An 18,345-nucleotide genomic window follows, 5' to 3' on the forward strand; every position below is an offset into this window, starting at 1 on the left:
CCTGAGTCTGATAGAAAGTACAGGCAAAGACTTACAGCCCCATCCTAGGTCTTTCACTCCACTATGACCTCAGCTTCCGTTCTTCCTTTCCAAAAGACCATTTTCCATTTCACAGAAATCATAGCCCTTATTAGTCTAGTGAGGTCACTTCCTACACTTTGCTAGGCCCAACACAGTCCCTTTCACCTCTGCTCCACATTGTCTAAGTGAACAACTGAAACCATCCAGCTTCCTTCTTCCAGCGTTCGGAAATCACCCCCAGGATCTGGTGCCTACTCAGCACATTCCAAGTCCTATTTCAGGGCCCTGCCCATGCTCTCTGCTCTCTATAAAAGGCAGGCAGGGTGACCAGAGGAGCCAGAGGAACAGAGAGGCTGAGACCAACCCAGAAACCTCCAGCTCTCACAATCCAAGCTCCCTGCTCCCTGCTGACATGAAGGTCTCTGCAGCACTTCTGTGCCTGCTGCTCACAGCCGCTGCCTTCAGCACTCAGGTGCTTGCCCAGCCAGGTAAGGTCCTCTCTTCATAAGGATTACCATTATAACTGTAGGTACTATCACCCCAGCATGAGTCATCCCTTGCTTGCTACATAGCCTACATTACAGAGATGGAGAAAGTGAAACCAACAAGGGCAATGAGAAGAGCTGTCATGGCATGGTTGAGCAGAGGCAGAACCAGATGCCTAGGTCACTGAGGCCAGTCCCCATGGTCCTTCGGGACACCAGCTTGGGGAAGAGACACTAAATGCAACCACTACCTCAATGACCTTCACATTGTTTGGGGATGTAGGGACCGTTATTCGTTGTGGATATGAAGGACATTTCAGGCAGTGGAGAGGGGGGGAAAACTATTGCTTGGGGTTTCAAATTTTGGATTACAGCTAGTGTACCAGTGGCCACGTAAGGAGGAGAGGGACCCAGAGACCTCTCAGCATATGACACAGGTTGGCTTTAGAGTCCGTGGGGGCAGAAAGCTGGGAAGCAAGCTCTTGGAACTTATTTATTTGGTGTCCGAGGTTTTGGGTCAGTGGACCCTGCTAACGACAGTACAGGATCAGTGTCATTTCTCCATTCCCAGTCAGCAGTGAGGGGCCCCTAGTTCCATAGAGGAAACAGACTCCCAGCCACCACTTTATCTGTGGAATGCGGACGAAGGCACTGGACTTGGGAGTATTCGGTCCTAGTTGGAAATTGTGTGTTTGCTTTGTCTTTTCCTACCTTCACCTGCCCTTATAAATGCATGCTTATGATGCATGGTAACTCTCATTCTTTGCAAAATGTTTTTCAGGTTCAGTTTCCATCCCAATTACCTGCTGCTTCAGTGTGGTCAAAAAGAAGGTCCCCATGCAGAAGCTGGAGAGCTACACCAGGGTCACCAACAGCCAGTGTCCCCAGGAAGCTGTGATGTAAGTGGACCATGCTCTAGCACCCTCTGCCAAAAGTTCTGAGTTCCATACATGGGAAGGAGATCAGGATTCATGCCCAAAGGAGTCAGATACATATACCATCTGATCCAAAGGGACCTTTACCCCATGGAGAAACTGAGCCCACAGGAGGGATATCCATACTCCCTCCAGGCTCCCCTTCGAGGAGCTTGGTTAGATCATCTAAGTTCCTTCAGCCAGCATCCTGAGGGCCTCTCCGGGGATAGCACAAGCAGTTTCCTTTTGAGCCCTTCCCGCCATCCTTCCCCTCCCGCCTATCCCCATCCAGCCCCCTCACCCAGAGAGCAAGAGCTCCTCAGGTTTAGGGGCTAACAGGCACTTCAAGGGGTTTCATCTAACTGCCCTGTCTCCCCACAACAGCTTCCAGACCAAAGCATCCAAGGAGATCTGTGCTGACCCCAAGCTGAAATGGGTCCAGGATTACATGAAGCACCTGGACCACAAGTCCCAAACCCAGAAGGCTTGAACGTTCGCATCTGGACCGAGAGACGAGCCTGAGGAAGATCTTATTTATTTCCCTCAACCCTCCCCAAGTGCAGAACAGTCCTATTTTATTACAACGTACAACACAAGGCACTTTGTATAATAATTTAAAGCACATTTCTCAAATAATATTTAATTATATTTAAGTTATTAATGTTTGACTTTATCTGCTATAAATCCTAGTGAATGTAAAGCATGGAATCCGGTGGCGTGTTATCTTTTCTGTGAGCTCAGTTAGGTTCATGGCAGGATGTCATTGTTCTCCCTCCGATGTGTCTGTAGTATTGTGAGGTCCTTCCATGGATCATCAGAGTGGAACATTTTTGTATTCCTATGAATCAGTGCTCTTGTATGTCAAATGTCTGCTGTGTAGTGTGGTTGAAACCAGTGTTATTTAATGACTATGGAATTTTCAAAGAAAAAAATATATCACTTTAAACTACTTGGTCTTATTTTTCATTAGGTCACATTAAGCTGGGAGGCAGAAAATGGCAGCAATGACTGGCAATCTGGGGTCTGGGGGGCCATCCTCTAGGTAGTATTTTAGATGTAACTGATGTTCAGGGCGTTCCAGACTTTTGGCTCCAGTCCCTAACATCACCTGATCATTTTTTTCTTGTCCCACTTCCTTTTGTCCAGTCTTCCTCTTGCCTCAAACTTTTCCCCATAACCCCAAGTGTTATCCATCTCATTAATCCTCAAACCCAGACTATTACCTTAAGAGTAAAAACTAGAGAAATCTAGTCTACAACTTAGAAATCCTTTTAAGGCTTTTTCTTGAAGAATCTTCAACAAGACTGGTCCTGAAGGATGGCATGCAATGGGAAATGAACAGTTCCTCGGAGCTGGGCCAGGAGGGGAGCAAGAGCATGGGCAGAGGGAGGAATCCCATCTGGCTGGACTCTGGAAAAAATAAGATGTACTAAAAGTTTTGAAACAGGGGAGAAGGAAAGTGTCATGCAAGGTGCACCTGAGGAAGAATAACCTGGTATCTGAGGATGGAGTGGAGTGTGGAAGGGAGAACCTGAAGACAGGCCACCGTAATGGTGCAAGAGAGGTGAAGCAGGCTGGTGGTGGGGGTCCTGTTGGGTAGAATGGGCAAGACAGAGTGTTAAGTCAAATGTTGGAGAAGGAAAGCATTTGACCCTGGACATAGACTTTCCCTTACAATCTCACAAAGCAACTATTTAGAGGACTGATGTCCTTGAGACGTAGAATGAAGTTATCTCCAGCCCCAATCCCCCAAATTTGCAAGCATCTGTTTGAAGGCATGGGACCTCCTTTTCTTAATAGCCTCTTAAGGTCAAGATTCCCTTGTACAGCTGGCTCCATTTTCAGATATGAGGCTCACCATAGTAGAGCACAAAGACCAGACCACTCTTGAAGGGAAAAAGGACAATTTTCTTGATGACCCAGCTCTGCAGGGCCTGTCATTGGTGATCACGTGGAGAGATGCCACAATCTCAGTACACCTCGAAGCACGGCACTTGGGTTCTGGTCCCAGAACTGACCCTGGCTCTGTGTCACTTAGGGCAAGTCAATGTCAATCTCTCTCTCTGGCGTTAAGATGCCCCATACGAAAGTGGAGGCTATACTGGGTCACTGGCAGAAAGCGAGGGGACCTGGCAGATGACCTCACAAGCCCTCTCCAGTTCTAGGAGCCACGTCTCTTGGAAACTTGGCCATGCCTGTTGGTTAGGGTAGAATGGGGAAGTAAAGGATCTAGGTTAAAATCATCGAGCCACCCAGGAGCCCAGCCAACTGGCAAATACCTGCAAGTCAGATATATCACCTGTCTGAAGAGAAAATTTCCACCAAAGTTCAAAGTAGCACGCCCAAGCGCCGGAAGCAATAAGGCATCTGGACATCAGCTGGTTAAGAGGAGCACTTCCAGCCACAAAGTCTCCATCCAGTTCTAACCTCTCTTCCACAGCCTCAAGGACAAGCTGGCTAATGAGGTCTGGGCCCAGGGTTTCATGAAATAGCTACACCACAAATCCCAAATTCCAAAGGCATGAAGACTCAGCCTAAACTGACACCCAGGCCACAATCAAAACACAACCCGTTTGTTTTTCCCGAGCTTTGCCCAGCTATCTGCACTCCGGAATTGTGCTGTTACATTTAACTCACAACGAACTTTGTTCATGACATTAAACATAATTATCTTAAGTAATGTGTCATCTCATTTAAGTTATGGATGTTTTACATGGCCCACCTTGAATATCAGTGCTTTGAAAATCCACATTGCTATATTGAGCGGTTCCTATCTGTGAGCCCATTTATTCCCTTGTCAACTAGGGGTGAAGCTGACATGCACCCTCTTGGGCACAGCTCTGGTTTCACTCTCGGCTCACAGCTTGCTCCAGGCTGTGATTCACTTTGCTATCTCGACATCTGCTGCCAGTGTCCTCCTTGCTTCTTGCTTTCGGACCATAGGCTCTTCTTTGGGTCCCTTCTCAGGTCAAGAGTTGGCTCAGCCTACACCTTTGCCCAAGGCTCAAAAGTGCTGGGGAGAGAACACTGGGTGACAACCTTCTACCAACAAAGGTTGAAGGCAGATGTTCAAACACTTCTGCCACCCTTCTTTTCAGAGTTTAATTCTGGGAGCCATTCCATAGGCTTCTCAGGTAATCTCAGGAGAATCGGTCCCCATGGCCCACTAAGCTGACCTGAACTATGCATACTTGTGTTGGCTTCTCCTCCTTCTTCATCTCTGCTGCCTACTCAGTCCTGATCCCTGGGATCACTTCCAAATGGACTATCTGCACACAGGTCCTTCTCTCAGGCTCTGCTTTACTGAGTCATGGTTTCATATAGTCAATATTTGTTCTCCTTCCCTTTGGTCAATGCTTGGATCTCAACAGAGAAGTTCACTGGGTCAGGGCCAGGAAATGAGCTGGGTATTTGGTTGGTGTATTCACCACGGCTGGGGCTAGGACCAGAATCAGGGACTTGCCCGGTGTGTTCTTAGGGACCAGGGCTGGGACAAGACCATGGACCCAACTAGCAGATTTTATAGGACTAGGTCCAAGAGGGTGGCCCCCAAGTCAGGGCCAGCAAGATTAGGACTAAGTTAGCCACATAACTAGGAGAATGGAGAATATTGTCATAGGGATTTAGCAAATAAGTAAATGTATTAAAGATAATGGAACTGTTGGGGAAGTTTCCATAGACAAAATATAGGAATGTCAGAAGGCTGGAAAAAAAAAATGTTTGTTGTGTTCACCTGAAATTGGAGGTACTGGTACAAACTCAAGAATTTACAGGTAGATGATAGGTAGATGATAGATAAATGATGATAGATAGATAGATATAATAGATAGTAGATGATAGATAGATAATAGGTGGTTGATAGAAATACACACATGGATTATAGGATATGTATATGTTCAACCACCAAACCCTTTTCAAATACTGCCAAATATTTTTCAAACCTATCACATCAGTTTACATCCACACCCACCAGCAATGTATGAGGGCTAGAGTTTTCCACATTTGGCATTGCAACACTTCTGTCCATTCTTTTTAAGTTAGCCATTCTGCTTATGAGCATAATTCCCCATAATCCACATAGTTGTGGTTTAAATTTTCATTTTACTCACGACTAAGGAGGTTGAGCATCTATTCAAATATTTGTTGGATATCTTCTATCATGAAGTTCCAGGCCGTGTCTTTTGTCCATTTTTTAGATTGCTTGGATTTAGATTTTGTCCATTTGTAGATTTTCTGCCTTTTTATTATGAATTAGTAGAGGTGTTTTCTATATTCTGAATAGGAATCATGTGGTGTGCAAATTGAAAACCCTGCGCTTTCAGAGCAAGGTTTGGTCCCCTGTGAAATCTGTGTAGGCTGGAAGCCTTCACAGCCAGGCACAGTTTTGTTTTTTTTTTTCAAGATTTTATTTATTTGTCAGAGAGAGAGAAAGAGAGAGAGCACAAGCAGGGGGAGTAGCAGGCAGAGGGAGAAGCAGGCTCCCCGCTGAGCAAGGATCCCATCGCAGGACTCTGTCCCAGGACCCCGGGATCATGACCTGAGCCGAAGGCAGGTGCTTAACCGACTGAGCCACCCAGGCATCCCACGACCAGGCACAATTCAAGCCAGGCCTCAAATGATTCCTGTTGGGGCCAGATGGAAAGAAGAATGTTGCAGGAGGCTGGGATACTATAAGCCAATACAGAGATAGGAGAGAAGGAGGTGTGAAGGAAGGAGTAAGGAAGTAGTCTTGCACTATTTTCAGGGGTGGTGAAGGGGCCTCCCTCCTCCGGTACCATAAAGGCAGTATTCTCTTCCTCTGCAGGCGTGCCTTTCTCTGGAGAGAGCCAGCCTGGGGGACAGACAGTGCCGGTTAGCGCCGGCTCACTCCCTTCTCATTAGCCGCTCCAGCAGTCAGAGATCTGTTCTGCAAAGTGGAAAGGTTATACTGTCTGCGTATTCCTTAGAGCTTTAAAGAATGAAATGAGATGGACGGGGAGAAGGGTAAGTTCAGGGTGCCCCAGCTCTGTTTCCACGAGCAGTTTTAGTTTTAAGCTGTGATAGATCACAGCTTGCCAATAAGTTATTCCATGAGAATAGACTTCCATGGATAAACAAACCTCTGAAAACCACAACATTGTGTAGTGAGGCCAATTCCAGTATGTTCTTTTTTTTTTTTTTTAAGATTTTATTTATTTATTTGACAGAGAGAGACAGCCAGCGAGAGAGGGAACACAAGCAGGGGGAGTGGGAGAGGAAGAAGCAGGCTCCCAGCAGAGGAGCCTGATGTGGGGCTTGATCCCAGAACGCCGGGATCACGCCCTGAGCCGAAGGCAGACGCTTAACGACTGAGCCACCCAGGCATCCCGCAATTCCAGTATGTTCTGATCTAAGAGGGTAGGGCGCTAAGACTTCCCAGAGCTACGGGAGGCAGCTTGTAGGATGCTTGGGTACCAAGACACTGCAGCAACGAAATGATTCTAAAATTACAGATTCTATAGTTCTGGGAGACTTCTATTGTGTAAAGACCATTGAGCTGGAAAAGCGCTAGCTGAACGTCTGCTCTAAACACAACTGAATAACTGGCGTGGATCTCCATAAGCTCCCATTCCGACCAGTGGGCCTGAGTGGCTTTTCAGGGCTCCAGAGGAGCCATCATCAAAAAATCCCAGAAGGTCTTAGGATTTCTTTCCCCAGTGCAGAGTCACCCTGGTTATATGGCAGCAGGCTCCTCTAGGGAAGGCTTAGACAAGATTCCTTTCTTTCTTTTTTTTTTTTTTTTAAAGATTTTACTTATTTGACAGAAATAGAGACAGCCAGGGAGAGAGGGAACACAAGCAGGGGGAGTGGGAGAGGAAGCAGGCTCATAGCGAAGAGCCTGATGTGGGGCTCGATCCCATAACGCTGGGATCACGCCCTGAGCCGAAGGTAGACGCTTAACCGCTGTGCCACCCAGGCGCCCCCTTAGACAAGATTTCTAGTATAGACCTGTGAGTTTCCAGATGTAGCAAAAATATTGCCACGGCAAAATTATGCTAAAAAAATTATTCATTATTTATCTGAAATTCAAATTTAACCAACCGTCCTGATTGCACCTGGCAACCTGGCATTGCAGGGCCCTTCCTGGTCTTCCTGGTCTGGGGATTCCGAGTCTCTGAACTGACTTAGATCTGGTAACTGGGCAAGAGGCCATGAATCTCTCCTACAAGAACCTATATTAGATTTCTGCCCATGAAACCAAGAATTTTCTGCCTAAAGTCAAGCAGCATCTTAGTAAGCTGCCCATCCATTTCATGCCTAGGGAACCCATCATCAGTGTCACGGATCCCTGCTGGCCCAAACATCGATTACCACTCCAGCCCTGGGGCTCCTTGGGGTAATTGTAGCCACCTTGTCTCTGCTGCTCATTAAGCAGCACTGTCCTCCCTCTGGCATCCTGGATGCCACTCCTCCCACCAAGATCCAAACCTAGGTCCCAGCTCAGGTGCTCCAGCACGGGCCCCAGACCAGAGGCAGGAGCACCACCTGGTTACTGGTTAGAAATGGAGATTATTGGCACCGTGCTGAGCACTTTCTGTGCAGTACCTTCTTCAACTCTGACAACAAAATGAGGTAATAATTAATTACTTAATAATTTAATAATTTAATTAATAATTATTAATAATAAATGAATTAATAATTAAATAATTAATCCGTTTCCTCTTAGAGGCCTAGAGAGGTAAGCAGTGTGCTCCAAATCACATGACCAGTGAATGGTGGGTCTAGAACTTGAAGCCATTCGGGCTGACTCCAGATCCCAGGCTCCTAAACACACTCTCCTATGAGATATCAGGTCCTGAAGTAGAGGGAAGGACAGACAGGAGTCCTTATAGGCAGGCTTGGATGCCCCTTCACCCCCGCGATTTGGAGGAAAGTTCGGGGTGCATGTGCAGGAGTGGCTGCTAGTGGGCATAACACGCAAGGCTCAGGCATTCCAATGCATTGATCTAGGCATACTTGCTGCAAATTCGGGATATAATGTGTTGGCACAAGTACCTGGAAGTGATGTTAAGGCTTGGTTCGATGGGCTGATTAGGCTTAAAAAGAAGTCTGCAGTTAATGAAGCTGCAATGCAGGGACTTCCCTGGGATGTTAGGAAGGAGTCCAACGGCTCAGGGAAGTGGATCTGTTGAAACGGATCTCTATGGTCAAGCTGCTCAACCATCCACTCACTGCACCCCAGGGGAGGCCCGCAGACACATCCTTTGTCAGGGTTCTCTGGTGGCTTCGCTAGAGATCAGAGACAGCCGTGGGATATGCTGTAAGTCCTGGTTCTCAAACTTGAGAACCTGCGGCTTCTTAGAACACAGTCCGTCACACAACTATCCGTGATGAGTTAAGTAATCACCATGCCAAGAGACGCTTTTATGGTGCTTCTAAAATAGATGAGCAACCCAATCCCAGCATCCCATGTGGAAGAACCATTTCCAGGAGCCGCTTCTGGTCCTGGGCCCAAACCTATGCCAGTCAGGGTCCTAGTAAGGAATAGATTACAGTTAAATTTGAAGGATCTGGGAATGGATTGATAAAGAGGCTGTTTAGCAAGATGTGGGCTGAGTGTGGAGAAACCGAAGGGGTGTTTTAGCACTCTGAGGTTAGTAACAGTGTGGGGACTGCCCCCAGACCCAAGGAAGAAAGGATGGGGGATACCCTCCCCACTTGCCTCCGGAGAGAAATGAAAGCCGTTGGTTGAAGGCTGCCTCCAGGCTGAGGTCCAGGAGAGGCAGCAAAGAGAAAAGCACCTCACCTTACTCTTCTCTCTCTCCCACAACTCGAGGGGCTCCCTAGTGCCGAGGCCCAAGCTGAAGCCAGAAAACCTGCAGTCCTGCTGCTGTAATCCACACAGGTTGGCTTCCCGGGGCCAGAGAAGAGGATGGGCAAGAAAAGAATGTGTGTCCGGAGGGACAAACTTCCTTTCTCATGTCGCTCTTGACAAGTGTTTGTGTCAAAGTTATGTAAGACTCGTAACATGTGCTGGAGTACATACTCTTTTGATTTTCTCAGGAACAAATTGTGTAAGCCTGGAATTATTAGTTTCTGGAATGCGTGAAGGAACCAGTTATTAAAGCCTTTAGAGGGGGAAGACGTTTTGTGGGAGGATTTTCAATGACTGAGTCCATTTTTCAGTAGTTTTAGAATTACTCTTTTTTTTTTCATTTTTCTTTGGCAGTCTGGTAAGTTATATTTTTTAGAAAACCATCCATTTCATCTAAATTAAATTTTTTGGCATAAGGGTCCAATATTCCCTCTGGTGTCTAGGGGCTCTGTGGCGACACCCTCTTCCTTTGTCCTGCTGTGGCGATCTGTGCTTTTTGCTTTTTTCCATGGTCACTCACAGGAGAGCTTTATAGGCTTGTCCAAGAACTGACTTTGAGTGTCCATCCATCTTTTTAGGGCATAGGATTTTCTGTTTCACTAATCCTAGCTGCTTATTTCTGTGCTTTTACCCTCACTGGACTTGTTTTGCTAGAGGGGAAGACCCACTAGACTGGAAAGGATTCCAGGCAGGTGCAAAATGTAAGCAAAGTCTGGGAGCCGGGAGGGACCCCTCAGGCCAAATGCCTTGCAAGGTGGTCTCCTGCAGTCCAAGGTCACTCCCCCTCCCACTGGGCCCATGGGGATGCCCACCCCAAGCTCCAGCTCAGCTACCGCTCTTTGCGGGGTGGGGGAGGGTGACAGGTACAGAAGCAAAGAGCCCACTCTGCTCTACCCTGCAACTGCCTTCCCAGCAATAGCTCTAGAAACTCCAATGTCCTTCCAGAAAACGAGGGGCCAGGACAAATCAGTGGGGTTCAAACCATAGCCTTCTGGGCCTGAGGGGCAGAAGGGGACCCTAAGAGGTGACAAGAGGAGCCCCTGTCCTCTGAACCTGGCTTTGATTCATCTCAGGTATGCGGCTGCCACATAAAACTGCTCAGAGAAAGTCTTGTGCGCTCAAGACAGCGGGAAAGGCCGTGGTGATCCTGTGTAAACAGACCAGCTTTCTCTTCCGGCAGCCGCACTCACTTCCCACAAGGCTTTGGACCAGTGAGTTTAGGTCCCCCAGCCTCAGTGTCTTCATCTGTGAATGGGCATGATGATAACGGGATACACCCCGTCAGGACTAAACACACCGACTGTGCAAAGCCCTTAGGCTTTTTTCTCTGGTGGAGAAACCAAGGCCACGGGACAGCTCCTCAGAGCACTCCCATGGCAAGTGGTGGCCCATCTGTGCTCCCGCTTCCTCTCTGTGGCCTGGGCAGCTGGAAGGAAACGGTGCCTGCCCTGCTCTAGCCCACAGCTTCCTTCTTGAAATTCCTGGAAAACTCCCGGCAGCCAGCCTCCAGCTCAGCACATTCAGGAGTGCCCTGCATCTTAACTTTACCATGACCCTGCCCAGGCAGGCATCCTTCCGGGAGCTCCGACCCTCTCTGCTTCCTATAAAAGGCTGGCACAGCCACCCGAGTTGCAGAGAGGCTGAGCCCGGCTCAGACACCCCCAGCTCGCACTCACTCCCGAGCTCCCCGCTCCCCGCCGACATGAAGGTCTCTGCAGCGCTTCTCTGCCTGCTGCTCACAGCTGCAGCAGTCAGCATCCAGGTGCTCGCCCAGCCAGGTAAGCCCTTCTCTCCCTCCTTCCTTTCCTCTCTCTTTCTTTTTGTTTTCTTCTCCTTCTAGAAAGCCCGAAGCTGAAGTGCCCCACTTCTGAGCCTATCTGAGCCATGGGAGTCCTCAGAGCTTCCCTTGAAAGTCTAATTTTAAAGACAGGAAGCTGAAGGCCAAGTTGGGGACAGGACAGGTCCTACCTACCCACTTCCAGCCATTGCAGAGACAGAAGAAAACCTAAGCTGCTCACTCCAAACCCAGGGCCTTTTCTCTGACCCTGGCTGAGCTTCCCAAACCCTGCACCTGGAGCCCCGGAGCCAGGACCTGTCCCACCATACAGCTGTGATGTTCTAGCCCACCCCACCCCCATCTCAGGGGTCTGCACAGGAGCGCTGGACCTAAGGTGGATAAGATCCATGTCTCTTTTCCTTTCCTTTCCCTACAGGCACTTCCTGCTGTATTCAAGCTGATAAAAAACTAAAAACCTAGCACCTCCTAAAAGGCTTTTTCTTTGTGACCTTGTTTCTAGATGCCCTCAATGCCCTATTCACTTGCTGTTTCACATTTAACAATAAGAAGATCCCCTTGCGGAAGCTGGAGAGCTATCGAATCACCAGCAGCCACTGTCCCCGGGAAGCTGTCATGTAGGTAGAAAAACTCTGCTCACCCCCTACCTGACCGCACCCCACCCCATTCCCACATCCCCTGCTCCAAAGTTCTACCCCAGAAGTCAGGCATCAGACCACTTAGGGACCTTATTCTCAGGGGGTAAGATTTTCCCAGACTATGATTGCATCACAAACAGGCCCGGAGGGGGCCAGCTCCCGCACCCGCTCCCTGAATGGGCGCTCGCTCCGTCTCCAAGTTGCTTTGGCGGAGGCCAGGCCAGCTTCTCCGGGGCCCCCAAGAAAAGTGACTACCTCCAGAGTCCCCTTCTTCCCACACCGTGATTTCCTACTGTCCCAGAGAGGATCCCTCCCCTGAAGCAGGTGGGCCAGGCAGATTGAGAGCCCAGTGAGGCATCTCTCGGGGAAAACCCGGACTTCCCCCTAACCGTGCAGCCCTCCTTCATCCATAGCTTCAGCACAAAACTGGCCAAGGCTATCTGCGCTGACCCAAAGGAGAAGTGGGTCCAGGATTATGTGAAACACCTCGACCAAAAATCTCATAGCCAGAGGACTTGAACTCTTCCAACCACACTAAGACCAAGCCAAGTATGAGAAACAAACGACTGTTTATTCTCCTCCAGCTTCCCCAGCTAGACCGTGGACTAATTTTACTATAGTTGCAAATAGGGGGCTTTCTGTTTTGTGATGCAAAAATTTGTACTACGTCTTAAGTAATATTTAATGTTATTTGAATTGTTGCTGGTTTGGGGTTTATTTTGAATATTGGGGATCTGGTTTTCAAAGCAAGGCCTTGAGCCCGTTGCTTCCTGTCATTAGCCCCAGTACCGCCCCTCGCTCCTAACAGCAGGCAGCGGGTCTGCCTCCTGCCTAACTCCCTAGCTGTTGCGTGTGCCTACAAAACATGGAGGTAAAAGGCCACTGCAGTCTGCGGAGTGGGGGGCGCCTTGTGGAGGGGAGGTGCAGCTAAATATGTTATTACAGCAAGGAGAATGCCATTCGTAAGATCGTTGACTTTTTGCAGAAAATATATCGTGTTTGAAATCTCTCGTAGTAGTGTTTTCTTGGGAGAGGGAAACTTCCAACCAGAGGGGCTGCTCCAAGGTGGGGGCGGGTGGCTGGCAGAGGGCATTGGAGGAAGGGGGGCTATGGGGAGGACCTCGTGGTGGGTGGTGGCTGACCTGGACTCATCTGACTGTTGCCGAGGGCCCAACTCAGCAGCCCAGCATTTTCTAGAACAAGGACTCCAGCCTCTAGCTTCAGCTTCTAACTGGTCTCTGCCATGGTGCCTCCCAGCTCCAAGCAGTCCTTGGAGTGATCCAGACACTACGTGCACCTGACCTCCAGGGGAAAATGAGATGCCCCGGTCCTAGTTCGCATCGACCCTGGAGAATGCCAGAGCACAGTCATAGCAAAGGTTCTTCTAGAGAGGGCCCAGGATGGAAAGGACGGGAGAGGGCCTGGAGGGAATATCCCCTATGGTCGGAGTTTGGGTTCCAGAACAGAAAAGGCAGAGTCCTTTAGAAAAGAAACTGGAGGTGTGGCTGTGGAGGAATTGGCATATCAACGAGCAGAGTTAGGAATCAGTTCTGAGGGCAGGAGGGAGGGAACGTCGGAGGGCGGAGGGCAGCATGGCCAGAGTGGCTTGTGGCCTGTGGCGGTGGTCAGGATGGAGTTGGCAAGGGGGCCAATCCTGAGATGCGGGCAGTTCACCAGTCGCTTCCCTCCCTTGCTAGGCTCCCTGGGGACCCACATGACATAAGTTGGCACTTGTGATTACCCCTTCCACAGGCGCGGGGTCTCTGCTTCCCAGATATCGGCGAAAGGGTCTCCTGCTCTCCCCAAGACGGCCTCCCTCCTCCACATGAGCTGGGCTGGCCTCTCTGAAAGACCTAGGACCCGTTCGTGCCTAGACAAGAGGAGGTCCTGCCAACGAACTCGGTGGGATCGGCCCAGTGGACAGACGGGGTCCCCCCGCCCCCACCCCCGCCCCCAATCCCGATGTTGTGTCAGGCAGTCACTGGGCAACTTGGGACACAAGAGAGAGTTCTGGCCTGGGAGGCAGGAGCCCTGGGCTCTAACACCAGATCTGACCCTGACTCGCTCTTTATCCTCAGGCCTGGGTCTCTGTCCCTTGCCAACCGTCAGTCACCTCATCTATAAAATGGGGCTAGCCACATTTGACAGGCAGGTGACCTCACAAGATGCCCTCCAGCTAGAGCAGTGGTGGCTTTTGGAACCCCAACCCTGGGGTTCCCACTTTCTGCTTCATCGTGCCTTCCTCTGCTGCCGGGGAAGCAAAGAATCTACCTTGTGGCCCTGACTCAACGTTCATCCCCCACCCCCCACCCCAAAAGACAAGTCAGTCAGCTGAGATGTGTAAGCCATTTATTGGCTCTTGTGGACAAGAAGTCAGTATCTTTTGACATCAGTTCCAATGTTTCTCCCCCCTCCCCGCCCCACCAGCCCCTGGCCCCAGCTTCTCACTGCCCATCAAGTTTATACCCCGAAATCCCTGTGGGATCCAAGAAGCCCAGGGAGGCAGGGACTGAAGATTCTAGCATTTAAATATATAAAGTGCAACAACATAGCTTATCAAGACTGAGCACACCCTCCGTGACCTGGCAGAGCTGGGCAGAAGGACTGGGGAGGGGTGGGGGGCTAAGGGGACAGGTGAAGCCACGCCGTCTTCGGAGTCCAGGGTGGAAAGAAATCCTCTCACGTTTACTTTGGAGGGCACGGTTTCACAGTTTTTAAATGAGGCTTAACCCATGGGGCTGACTCCATGACACAGGTCTCTCTGCCGCCCTTCAGCTTGAGTCTGTGGGCAAAGAACAAAAGGGGAGCTGAGTCACAGGATTTGCCCCCTGGGCGCCACACACAGGTCCCATCCCAGCTCTCGGGTGCCCCCAGGCTGCTCTCTCTGGGCCTGTAGAATGAAGTCTTTGCCCGAGACTGTGGCAGGCATGCTGGGAGGAACACCCAAGCTTCAGGGAGAGCTCATTAAATTGAGTTTCTCCCTTTTCTGTGAAAATTTCCCTCCTAGAGTATTGCTGAGGGCCCTCAACCCATCTTTTCCTGTGTCTATGTCCATCTGGAACCCTCCGTCATTGCTTCAAATTCACTGTGAATGTGTGTGTGGGTGTGTATTTATTTTCTGGCCCGTCCACCTCTTTAACTTGGCTACTGTCCAACCAAACTATAGACCAATTCTAACTTTAATTATCTGACAAATCTCTCGACTTCCCTGGACTTCGGTGTTCGTGATAATGAAAATGTGTGCCCCGAGAGGGTTAGCCGAGGTAATATACATGAATGCTTTAGAGAGGCCGAGTAACGAGGGTAAGTCACCTCGGTCTAACTTTGGGATGGCCCTGTGATGCAGCTATCATCTTGACTCCCCTTCACAGATAAGGAGTGCTGAGGAGTACCCAGAGAATGAGGGGCAGAAGCATTGCCTGCCCAAGGTCACCCAAGACTCTAGGTTGGCAAATCTGGAAGCAGGAACTAATGGTGACCCCCTCACTTTTCCCACTCCACAGTAATTCCTAGAGCTTTTAAGCAATTCCTTCTAGACATAAAATATTAGGATATAATACTCGGCTTCTTGGGGTTCCGAGAAGCACAAATCACTGCAGGAGCACAGAGGGCATCCTTCCTGGCACCTGCTAAGAAGCGCGGTGCTCCCCCTAGCGCCCATGCTGGGCTCTGCACCCAGATTTTGGAGGCCTCTCTCCGAATCTGGTGGAACATCGCCACCTAGCGTTTGCTATTCTAATTCCAGGTGGGCTGGTTGCTGCTTTGAAGGAGGGAGCTGGGAATTGACCAGGGTAGGAACACTCACATTAGACTCCTGCGGGAGCAGGTGGAGCTGGTATGTTTGTAACACTGGATGTGCTGCTGGGAAATCTTTTTATCCGCAAACTTGAAGCAACAGTTGGAGGACGACACAAGCACTAGAAAAGAAACACACAAATGATTTGTGTCTGTTTCTTAATCTGGACTTCATTCCTCTCATCCAAGTGGTTTAAGAAAAAAAATCCCTTTTGGGGACAGGCCCAGGCTTGGGGACCATATCCAGCCCAGTGGCTGTGCCATCAATCACCTAGCTCTGTATGTAGGCAGAGGGTCGGAACACGGGTTCAGATCCCAGCCCCCACAAACAGCAGTGGGGCTTTGATCAGAATGAGCCCTCACCTGGGTCCCAGACTTCCCATCTGTCAAAAAGGACTTTTTAAACTGATTTCTAAAGGAGCTTCCGGTTCTCACATCCCACCATGAGTGCACAGTTCTGGCTCAATATTTGGGTTCAAGGGCTCTAGACCGCATACCCTGGGGGCCCAGTGAGTCTGGTGCATGCAGGACAACTGTGGTCCGTGGCTTTGGGGCCAGATTAGGAACTGCTCAAGGGGTTCCAACTGATGAAATGACAAGGAAAGAGCTTCCAAGGACTAAGAGGCTTCCCACCCTCTCTCCAGAATGCCCTTTACCCAGGTCCACAGCTCTGTCCAGGATCCCACCCCCACTGCACGGGTTTGCACACTCTCTCCCACACTGCACCCCCAAGGGACTCGAATTCCAATCCTGGTTCCTTCCTCCTAGTTTTATTGTTTGCACAACGTCTTCCATGTGCCTGGAATCAGTCTTCTCTCAAGAGCCCCGAGATGCGGCATTATCAATCCCATATTGCCAACAGGGAAAGCAGAGTTGGAGAGGTAAAGTGACTTGGCCGAGTCACTGACCCAACACTTGCCTAACAGTGATGAGCCCCCTGCTCCAGTCCCAGTCCTGACGTCAGTTACCTGTTATTGGGTGGAGGCAAGACCCAGTCCCTCCTCCGCACTTCAAGCCTTCCAGCTTGGCCTAGAGAGCCTCAGAGCTCCCTGGATGAGGCAGGGCCTCCTCTTCCTGAAGCTAGCAGCAGCTCAGATGTTGTGCTCACCCAGACACCTGCTCCCACTGGCCTCTGTCCCCACCGCATCCACATTCTCCATTCACCCCCTTTAGGAGGAATTCTTCCCGGAGGAGGAGACACGGAAGCATTGAGTTCAGGGCAAGCCCTGCCCACAAGCCCAGAGTGCCTGCCTGGGTGTCTGCCCCCCCAGGCCCCAAGGGGGAGCAAAGTGACTCCAACCACACTCACTGCTCCTGCCGTCCACGTCTCGAAGCCACATCCCAGCCAGTAGCAGGCACGCCAGGGCCATGGTGAGGACCTTCATCCTGTGCAGTGTGGCTCAGACCTCTTTCCAGCGGTCTTGATGTGTCTGGTGAAGCTAAGAGCTAGTCCCTGGCCAATCCTGCAGTGCCCGGAGCTTTTATTAGAAGACCTGAGTGGGGTTTCCCAGACCCTGGTGCAGAGGTGGGGAAGTCACAGGGAGTCACTTACTCACGCCCAGTGACCACATGGAACAGTCCCTCCCCCACCTCTCCTGGGTGGTGTGAGAGGGATGGGGGAAACTTCCCCGAGTGCAGGAGCAGATAAGGATCTCGAGAAGATGAGTAGGAGTTGTCCCGACTGAGTGGGAAGTAGAGAGAGGTGAGGGAAAGGAAGTTGCCTGTGGCTTCTCTGACCCCATGTGTTTCCATCCCGGGCTGGAGCTGCTGGTCCAGAACACGGGGGAGAGGAGGACCAGAGCTGAGGCATACCCGTGTGGAATCCCAGGACTGCAGATCAGGGGTGGCCCAAACTCACATATCCCTGGTCACATATGCCCCGCAAGATGGAAAAAGTGACATGTGTCCCAAAGAGAGACCACAAGGAGAGCTCGGTGAGATTCGCTAGGTCAAGGGCCCAGGCCAGATCATTGCTATTTCTATTTTTTCAATCACTCAACACTTCTCAGCAGCTTGCTGTGCTCTGGGTCCTCCGTGAGCCCCGGGAAAGACAGCTACCATTAAGAGACAGTGCCTGACCTCGAGCCGTTGCCCTTCGATTCACAGATTCACAAGTAAAAGCCACACAATGTAAAGGCAGCAGCAGATGTGCCATCTGGAGGGGCCCGGGGAGGACCGGGAGCTGCCCAGGAACATCAGAGAGGCTTCGCAGGGGAGCAGAGCCTCCTGCAGAAGGGCTGAAGTGGGAAGGGGCATGCCACCAGAGGAAGGGGCTTGAGTACGGGCAGGGAGGCAAGGAGGGTGCACGCTCCTTTGGAGACGCCAGGTAGAGGCGGATCGTGGGGTCAGGAGGGTGAGTTGGGTGGAGAAACAGCAGGAAAGGGGAGTGCCTGCCTAGCTATGAAGCGGCCAGGTCATGGAGACATTGTGAGCCGTGCTTGGCATGAAGAGCATTTTACAAGGTGCTCCTGCAAAGGTGGCTGGGCCGAAGGCGTGTATGAAGATCGTGAGGCGTGACGTAACCATAGAGGCTCGACGAGGCTGAGCTCTGATCATGCGCTCTCTAGCTCAAGGGTCTGCAGGGCTCCCCATTGCCAACGGGATGATGTCCAAGGTGCCCACCTGGACATTCGTGGCTCCGCATGCTGTGTCTGTCTCCACGTTTGAATATTTGCAGTACCCCAAACACGCCATAGGCTTTCCTGCTGCTAGGATGCTGCTCCCACGGTGACCTCCGCCTGCAAGGCCCCCCTCACTGTCTCCCTCCATGGGCTTTCTACCCTTTTCAAACGCCGCTGTCCCCATACAGAGCCTTCTGCTGTCTCCAGCAGATGGGCACTCAGCCTCCTTTGAAGCCGCCCCC

At 50.5% G+C, this 18,345-nt stretch overlaps 3 protein-coding genes across 3 annotated transcripts; 2 read left to right on the top strand and 1 right to left on the bottom strand.

Moving 5' to 3' along the window:
• The first annotated feature begins 353 nt into the window (after window positions 1-353).
• Window positions 354-2,367, top strand: LOC100474856 (C-C motif chemokine 8). The gene is made up of 3 exons (XM_002912356.4): window positions 354-509; window positions 1,288-1,405; window positions 1,805-2,367. The coding sequence occupies exons 1-3, from the start codon at window positions 434-436 to the stop codon at window positions 1,908-1,910; spliced, it is 300 nt and encodes a 99-aa protein (XP_002912402.1). The 5' UTR covers window positions 354-433; the 3' UTR covers window positions 1,911-2,367.
• An 8,532-nt stretch (window positions 2,368-10,899) lies between these two features.
• LOC100475112 (C-C motif chemokine 13) lies at window positions 10,900-12,676 on the top strand. The gene is made up of 3 exons (XM_002912357.4): window positions 10,900-11,032; window positions 11,552-11,666; window positions 12,101-12,676. Exons 1-3 carry the CDS (start codon window positions 10,957-10,959, stop codon window positions 12,204-12,206), a joined length of 297 nt encoding a protein of 98 aa, XP_002912403.3. The 5' UTR covers window positions 10,900-10,956; the 3' UTR covers window positions 12,207-12,676.
• Window positions 12,677-14,332: 1,656 nt separating this feature from the next.
• CCL1 (C-C motif chemokine ligand 1) lies at window positions 14,333-16,867 on the bottom strand. Its single transcript, XM_011232111.3, has 3 exons — window positions 16,792-16,867; window positions 15,493-15,604; window positions 14,333-14,469 (listed from the first exon to the last, which is right to left on the bottom strand). The coding sequence occupies exons 1-3, from the start codon at window positions 16,865-16,867 to the stop codon at window positions 14,373-14,375; spliced, it is 285 nt and encodes a 94-aa protein (XP_011230413.1). The 3' UTR covers window positions 14,333-14,372.
• Window positions 16,868-18,345: the final 1,478 nt, after the last annotated feature.

This window comes from Ailuropoda melanoleuca, chromosome 13, assembly GCF_002007445.2.
Source record: "Ailuropoda melanoleuca isolate Jingjing chromosome 13, ASM200744v2, whole genome shotgun sequence".
Classification (NCBI taxonomy): Eukaryota; Metazoa; Chordata; class Mammalia; order Carnivora; family Ursidae; genus Ailuropoda; species Ailuropoda melanoleuca.

Excerpts from the sequence above, each read along its gene's own strand:
- CCL1 (XM_011232111.3), bottom strand. The coding sequence starts at position 16,867 with ATGAAGGTCCTCACCATGGCCCTGGCGTGCCTGCTACTGGCTGGGATG. Across the intron at positions 15,605-16,791 it reads AGACGTGGACGGCAGGAGCA|TGCTTGTGTCGTCCTCCAAC; the intron begins GTGAGTGTGGTT and ends TTTCTTTTCTAG. Across the intron at positions 14,470-15,492 it reads TGCTCCCGCAGGAGTCTAAT|ACTCAAGCTGAAGGGCGGCA; the intron begins GTGAGTGTTCCT and ends CTTTGCCCACAG.
- LOC100474856 (XM_002912356.4), top strand. The coding sequence starts at position 434 with ATGAAGGTCTCTGCAGCACTTCTGTGCCTGCTGCTCACAGCCGCTGCC. Across the intron at positions 510-1,287 it reads TCAGGTGCTTGCCCAGCCAG|GTTCAGTTTCCATCCCAATT; the intron begins GTAAGGTCCTCT and ends AATGTTTTTCAG. Across the intron at positions 1,406-1,804 it reads TGTCCCCAGGAAGCTGTGAT|CTTCCAGACCAAAGCATCCA; the intron begins GTAAGTGGACCA and ends TCCCCACAACAG.
- LOC100475112 (XM_002912357.4), top strand. The coding sequence starts at position 10,957 with ATGAAGGTCTCTGCAGCGCTTCTCTGCCTGCTGCTCACAGCTGCAGCA. Across the intron at positions 11,033-11,551 it reads CCAGGTGCTCGCCCAGCCAG|ATGCCCTCAATGCCCTATTC; the intron begins GTAAGCCCTTCT and ends CCTTGTTTCTAG. Across the intron at positions 11,667-12,100 it reads TGTCCCCGGGAAGCTGTCAT|CTTCAGCACAAAACTGGCCA; the intron begins GTAGGTAGAAAA and ends CTTCATCCATAG.